The sequence below is a fragment of the Micromesistius poutassou genome, assembly GCF_964030765.1.
Source record: "Micromesistius poutassou genome assembly, chromosome: 7".
Classification (NCBI taxonomy): Eukaryota; Metazoa; Chordata; class Actinopteri; order Gadiformes; family Gadidae; genus Micromesistius; species Micromesistius poutassou.
Window position 1 is genome coordinate 2759198 of NC_140277.1, and position 7615 is coordinate 2766812.

Sequence of the window (7615 nt, forward strand, 5' to 3'; positions counted from 1 at the left end):
TTATTTATTGTGTTCAGTTTGCTGAGATGTTTTAAGCATTGGAGTATGGTACAAACGTGGATCTACTGTTGTAATCATCGTCGTGCTACAAAAATAAAAAATTAAAAGTTTACCGAGACTCCAACCCATGACACACATTAGAAAGGTACATGTTAAACACAACCCACCCCAAGAGATTTTACTCTTTGCCTCGCAACATTCTCACCTCTATTCAGAGACAAATGCAAAAATATTTTCATTTTGTCTGATGTCAAAAAATATCTTTTGAAGAGTATTTCTTTGGGTGAACAAAATATATACAGTACATATACATCTCAAGAGGCGTATAAAGCAGCTGCCATATATTACGCCTCTATCGTGGCATGGCGTACAGAAGTAATACACTGTATTGCCAGATTGTGGAGCTCCCCTGTCTGCATCGGGGGCCTCAGAGGCCCCGCTTGTGTGTGTGTGTGTGTGTGTGTGTGTGTGTGTGTGTGTGTGTGTGTGTGTGTGTGTGTGCGTGCCGTGTGTCCGCCAACTGCGACCGCCATCAACTGTCCGGCTGCAGGTCTGTCTCGTTGAAGAGCGCGGGCCGCGGAGAGACGTTCCTCCGGGAGAACTTCAGACACAGGTCATCCCCGACCTCGTTCAGGTGGTGCAGGACCTGAAACACAAGGCCTTGGTGTGGATGTACTCTCAACCAGTGAGTCCTTTATCAGACACAGGTGTATGTGTTAAAGATGACCTATTATACCACCGGGTGTGAGTGTGATTAGCCGTTACGCGACGTTTTGAAAATCTGCCTCTTCTGACATCACAAGTGGGCGTGTCCACCTAGATGTGTGCTGGATAGATCAGTCTACCAGCCGACCCAGTGGACTGTAGCAAACGTTGCTCATCTATCTGTCGTACATCTAGGTGGACACGCGCTTATTTTCAATTTTGCTTGTAACGGCTAATCACACTCACACCTGGTGGAATAATATGTCCCCTCTAAGTGTGTATGTTAACATATTTATTATGTGTGTGTGTCTGTCTGTGTCTGTATTTATGCATTAATTGTGTGTGTGTTTATGTATTTAGTGTGTATGCATTCAGTGCGTGTGAGTTAAGTGTGTGTGTTTATGTCTGTTGTGTGAGTGTTTATGTATGTAGTGTGAGTGTTTATGTATTTAGCGTGTATGTATTTAGTGTGTGTGAGTTAAGTGTGTGTGTGTTTATGTCTGTTGTGTGAGTGTTTATGTATGTAGTGTGTGTGCTTATGTATTTAGCGTGTGTGTTTGTGCACTTATTGTGTGTGTGTTCATGTACTTATTGTGTGTGCTCATGTACTTATTGTGTGCGCTCATGTACTCGGCGTGTGTACATGCGTGTGCAGCCAGCGCTCTGCCTACCTTATCCAGCATTGCCCGTGTGTGTGCTGCGGAGAGACAGAAGCGCGCCCGGGCCTCCGTGATGGGCGTGGCCGGGAAGCCCACCACCACCACGCCGATCTTCCTCGCCAGCATGGCCCTGGAGAACGCCCTGCAGAGAGAGAGAGAGAGAGAGAGAGAGAGAACCACAACACGCCACCGTCAGCCGGGGGGGGAGGAACCGTGGACTACACCAGAGACTTGGTACGCTGAGCAGCGTCAAAGATGCCTCCATGGAGGGCAGCAGACGGCCACCACCCAGCTCCTGGCCCTGTCCCTAGCAGCACCGCGGAGCCCAGCGGCATCAAGCCAGCACCGCAGCCCAGCTGTCCACGCCTCCACCAGACCGTCCAGACGGCCCTGCAACGGCCAAGTCCGGTGACCCCACCACCAGGCAAGGCAGCAGCCAAGGGTTCGGGTCCCCAGAATGGAGGGGGAGGGTGGTCTGGCGGGTCACCCTGGGAAGGGGGAGGGGGTGGGGCTGGCTAGGGGTCATGGGGTTGGGGGGGGGTTGTTTATTTTGTTGTTTATTTTAGGTATGGCAACCCTGGATAGAGTCTGCTTGTTTTTGTTAGGTATGGTAAACCCTGTTTTCGGTTCGGAGTTCGGTTGATGGATTTATTTCGTGAACGGGGGTGGTGGGTGAGTAGCACTTGGTTGTATGTGGAGTGTGTGTGTGGATGATGGCTCTTTTAAGCAGCCTCCCCTGGCCAGAGTCAGTCTGATTGTACCCTGTGGCTGGGAGAGGCTGCACGCCTCCTGTCATGCAGCTCCTGCATGACAACATGGAGCCCCGACACCCATGTGTCATTATACAGAAATGATTACAATAAACAACACCACCACCCTGCGTCCTTGTATGGAGGAGCCCAGTGAAAGTCACCTAGGTGGTGTGTAGCATTGACATTGTGACAGGGCCATCTTGAATGCTGCTCTATGTATCAAGTCTATGTATCAAGGCTGTCCACGGTTCCTCCCATCAGCAGGGAAGAACCATAGACAGCCAGAGACTTGATACGTCGAGCAGCGTTCAAGATGCCCCTCTGCTACCAACCAATAGATCAGCAGCATGTATCTAAAAATAACTGCTTGGCAGATAGCAGGGTTGCAATTATAAGTAGTATTATTATTTGTTTAAGTAATTGGTTGGTAATTTATCAAGTGTGAATAACAAACATTTGCAGGTTTTTAATGTTTACGATTGATGTTGAAGTTTAATTAAAATATTTGGTTCATGGATCATTCTAAAAATAATTTATAACAAAATATTAAATTAATTAGTTTTCTTGGCTGCTTGTCAGAATAAGGAAGCACATTTAATGCATTACTTCGGACTAGTAACTTGTGACGACATTTGCAATTAAGAATGACATTATAAAGACAAAATGATTAATGGTAAAAAAAATACAGTTTGATTAATCGACTGTGTCCAGTTTGATTATAGTTTGATTAATTGACATCATCATCATCATCACTGGTGCAAAGCCACGGCACACAGGAACCAGCGACGTCCCGTCCCAGAGCCGGCGTCGCCGACGGCGATACTCACACTACTTTGCCGGGCATGTAGAGCAGGATGGGCACCACGGGCGAGCTGTCGTTGCCGTAGATGATGAAGCCCATCTCCTTCAGCCGGGACCTGAAGTAGCGCGTGTTCTCCGCCAGCTGCTGGATCCGCTGGAGGCCTGCGGTGGAGGAAAAACCACGACTACATTTCAACACGCATTTTGCAAAATTCGCACCTATGGGGGGGGTGGTGGGGGGGAGGGATCTCCCCACCATTGGAGAGATCAGGGGTGGGTGGGTGGGGGGGGGAGGGGGGTTGGTGGTGGAGGATATACCAGCTGCTCATCTCGCCACTCTCTCTCTTCCCTCCCCTGGCTGCGTCCCTGGCAGCCAGTCTGGTGTTGGTGGTGGTGGTACCCCCCCCCCCCCCCATGAGGAACCAACTCATCCTTATCCCCTGAATCTCCATCTGGACGGGGCCAGCCGCTCTGCGCCGGACTCGCTCTTGATTACAACTCGGCTGCAGCCGCCGCAGCAGCAGATGGTTCAGTTTTTCGAGTGCCCGACAGCCAGGCCGTGCGCGAGCACATGCATGTGCGCACACACACACACATGTAAACGAACACACACACACACATGGTCACACACCACAACAGACACACTGGTGAGGCACTGGTGGAGCCACACCCACACACGCACACGCATACAGTCAAAAGCGTGCACACACACACACACACACACACACACACACACACACAAACACACAGCCAAGAGTTAGCAGGGAGGGGGGGGGGGGGCTAAAGGGAGGGAGGGAGGGAGGAGGGTAGAAGGAAGGAGGGGTCGTAAATAGGATAGGCCGCATTTTTTACGCAAAGCCCCCCCCCCCCTACTGCAGTGGGGGTCGGTAACCGAGTGTAAATAACGCTTAAGTACCGTGTTGGCTCGCTATAAACACACGCATTGAGACCCGGAAACAGGTGAGGGGATGAACAGTGTGTGTGTGTGTGTGCGGTGTGAGGGGGGATGAGATGTTAATCCCCGGGGGTCTGTAATGATTGGGGTGAGGCCGGACCACACAAGGACTGCGGTGGTATTTCACCACGGACCGCAGCTCAGTTATTGTGGTTTTATTGTTATTACGCTTTGGGCGTTACATGGGAGTTGGTACGAGTGGGCCTTTTACATCCCAGTGTCTATTATATTCTATTATCGGTTGTATATATATCTGTTGCCCCGTGGACAAAATAAATACATGAGAGAATATTTCAGTTTTGTTTAACACCAACATGTGGTTCCTCTATCCGCAGCGGAGGAGAGAGAGAGAGGGGGGGAGAAAGAGAGGGGGAGAAAGAGAGGGGGAGAAAGAGAGGGGGAGAGAGAGAGGGGGAGAGAGAGCGGGGGAGAGAGAGAGGGGGAGAGAGGGGAGAAAGAGAGGGGGAGAGAGAGAGGGGGAGAGGGGGGGAGAGAGAGTGAGAGAGAGAGGGGGAGAGAGAGCGGGGGAGAGAGTGGGGAGAGAGAGTGAGAGAGCGGGGGAGAGAGAGGGATGAGAGAGAGGGAGGAGAGAGTGGGGAGAGAGCGAGGAGAGAGTGGGGAGAGAGCGGGGAGAGAGCGGGGAGAGAGAGGGAGGAGAGAGTGGGGAGAGCGGGTAGACAGCGGGGGAGAGAGAGGGGGGGAGAGCGAGAGAACAGAGCCAGATGGGGGAGCCATGCAGGTGGGTCCAAAGTTTGAACAATCAGCGTAGTGAAGTGAAGTGTACACGCACAATTAACGCAAAGTTTCAGCCGTCACGTAAACATGTGACAGCTGAAACGTACACAAACAGAGCGCCGGGTCCTAAATGAGTCGGTCATATTTCAAAAGACGGCATAGAGTTCATAAACCCCCCGCTCCGAGTGCGACCTCGCTGTGGTCGCTGAGCATGATTCAGAACAACGTTTGGATGTAAACCGGATACGTCCAAAAAAAAAAAAAAAAGAGGCAAAGAAGAAAGAGTGACAAAGTCCGACGTGGACAAACAACAAGTGGAGCTCCGCCGGTTAGAAACCTCACGCTACGGTCTTCCGTCAGATGTGCACCACATCAAATGGGCCCCGTTTCCCTCAGCTGTTGGCCAAAGTTCAGGGCATTTCTCCTTCCCCCTGCCTCACAGGACGGTGAGCCATCCCTGACCAGGTGACCCGGGCCTCATACCACCAAGGAGCCGTATACCACTACAAAGCCTTTTAGCACCAAGGAGCCTCATCACACAAGTCTTTTAACACAAAATAAGCCTTGTAACACTATGAAACGTGCAACACTAAGCATCCTTATGACACAAAGGAGCCTTACGACACCAGCCTTTTTTGACACAAACAATTAAAAAAGGAGAAAGAAAGACAAAAAGAAATGAAAGGGGGAACCTCTACCACAGCGCTGCACAGCCGGCCCGCCAACGACCTGGCCTGGCTGCGCGGGTGTCCGAGAGGCTCCTCAGCCATCGCATCGGCCCCCCATGTGAAACTCATTTCCTCCGCAGCGAGGTCATGTGTGCGCCCGGGCCTGGACGTTCCTCTCCTCTTCCTCCCGGGCCGCAGACACCCCTCTTCCCGGTAATAGCTAGCACATTTCCCATGTCCGTCCTCACGGCTCAGAGCCTAATACTAACACAAACACCGACAATAGCACCCCCCCCCCCCCCCCCCCGGATATATCGGCCACGGGAAAATGTTTCATTTCAGATCATTTATTTGTTCGGGTGTATATTTTCTTTCTTGGGGGTTGTGGTGTGTGTGTGTGTGTGTGTGTGTGTGTGTGTGTGTGTGTGTGTGTGTGTGTGTGTGTGTGTGTGTGTATATATATATATATATATGTGGGTGCGTGTGCCTGCTTGTGTGTGTGTATATATATTGGTGTTGATGCGTGTGTGTGCGCGTGTGTACGCGCGTGCATGTGTGTCTATATGGGGGGGGGGGGGGTAATAAACAGAGTTTCATAGAGGGAAGTGAGCGAGGAGGTGGAGATCGAGGCCGAGATCCGGACGTTACCGGAGACGGTAAGACCCTCCGCCCCGCACATGGGTGATGTGGACGCCCACTCACCCACTGTGTTCCCGTCCACTCCCATGATGCACTTCATGGCCCTGACGATCTGCTCCACCACCGGGGGGGCACATGGCCGTGGCATAGACGGCGCTGTGGGAGTGGCTCCTCAGGTAGTTCACCAGCTCCTGTTGGGGTGGGGGGACGGGGGGACGACCGGGAGGTTAGGATAATTAGGGTTATTGACTTATTAACTGGTTATTAACTGGATATTAACTGGTTATTAACTGATAACTGGGCTATTGGAACAAACTAATTTCTCCTACGGGGGATTCATAAAGTTGTATCGTATCGTATGGATATAGACTACATCGGACGTTTCGCTTTTGAGATTTTGAGAGAGTGTAAAAAGGAAATCTATCGGCAGTCTGTTGTTCAGCCACACCGTTGAGTCGTTACGCAGAAGCTTTTATCTACAGAGCAGCTCGCAGGTACGACTGAGAACCAGCAGAGCGATCAATCAATACTGGATCAGCAGCAAACAGGTCGAAAGTAAATACGTTCTGCACTCGAGTATCTAAAAACACACCGACGACTTACTAGTTTACAAGGCATCTGTCAGTTGTTTTCTTTTGCGTAAGCAGAAGTCGAGTGTGACAGCGTAAACACAAGTAAAACCCTTTATCAGCGTGCGCTCTGTCACATCCTCGCTGTGATCCATCGATGCGTGTGACACTTGGCACAGCCCCAGTTTGACTGAGACGGATCCACAGGTGAGAGACGGGGTGGCCGTGCACCTGTCCTCTCAAACCACTAGAGAGAGCTCACGTACAGGTCCACACCTGCCTGGGAATCAATTAGCGTCCCGGCGGCAGCCGCGTCTCCGTCGCCCCCCTCCCGTCTGCTGCCTCGAGTGGTTTGGCCGCGTCGTACGGTGAGAGAGAGGGACGAGAGAGAGAGACAGAGAGGGACGGAGAGAGGGACAGAGAGGGACAGAGAGAGGGAAAGGGAGAGAGAGAGAGAGAGAGAGACTGTAGCTCTCATTTCAGGAGGACCACTGGATCTGTTGGTCCGTAACGCTCATTATCCCTAAATGTCAGCACCAGATTAATTCTGGTGGAGACAGAGGTTCGAGTGAACGGAACTGATTTCTCATTGGCCCAGCGGCTGGTGTGCGCATGAGTGTGAGGGTGTGTTTGTGTGTGTGATTGAGTGTGTGTGTGTGAGAGTGTGATTGAGTGTGTGTGTGATTGAGGGTGTCTGTGTGTGTAAGAGATTGAGTGTGTGAATGTGAGGGTGTCTGTCTCTGTGTGTGTGTGTGTGTGTGTGTGTGTGTGTGTGTGTGTGTGTGTGTGTGTGTGTGTGGTAATGAGTCAAAAGTTGGAGCAGGCTTGGAGCTGCAGTGGGGTTCATGTGTGTGTGTGTGTGTGTGTGTGTGTGTGTGCGTTAGAGTGGGTTGGGGGGGTATGGTGGGTGATGAGTCGTAGTCAGAGATGCTGTCTGGACATTTCCACCATCATCTGTCTCTATTGGGCGAGTGAGGTTGTCTCTCACACACGGCTGTGTGTGTGTGTGTGTGTGTGTTCATGTGTATATTTGAGTGTGTGTGTGTGTAGTCATGTGTATATTTGTGTGTATGTGTATGTATTCATATGTATATGTGTGTGACTGTGTGTGACTGTGTGTATGTGTGTGTGC

At 51.1% G+C, this 7615-nt stretch overlaps 1 protein-coding gene across 1 annotated transcript in view; it reads right to left on the reverse strand.

The window, feature by feature from the left end:
• Positions 1-24: 24 nt before the first annotated feature.
• Positions 25-7615, reverse strand: part of sptlc3 (serine palmitoyltransferase, long chain base subunit 3) — a 19398-nt gene continuing 11807 nt past the window's right edge. The window contains 5 exon segments of the mRNA XM_084470150.1: positions 25-646; positions 1377-1506; positions 2944-3079; positions 5978-6047; positions 6049-6105. Of these exon segments, the coding sequence (XP_084326276.1) occupies positions 533-646; positions 1377-1506; positions 2944-3079; positions 5978-6047; positions 6049-6105 (507 nt within the window). The 3' untranslated portion in view covers positions 25-532.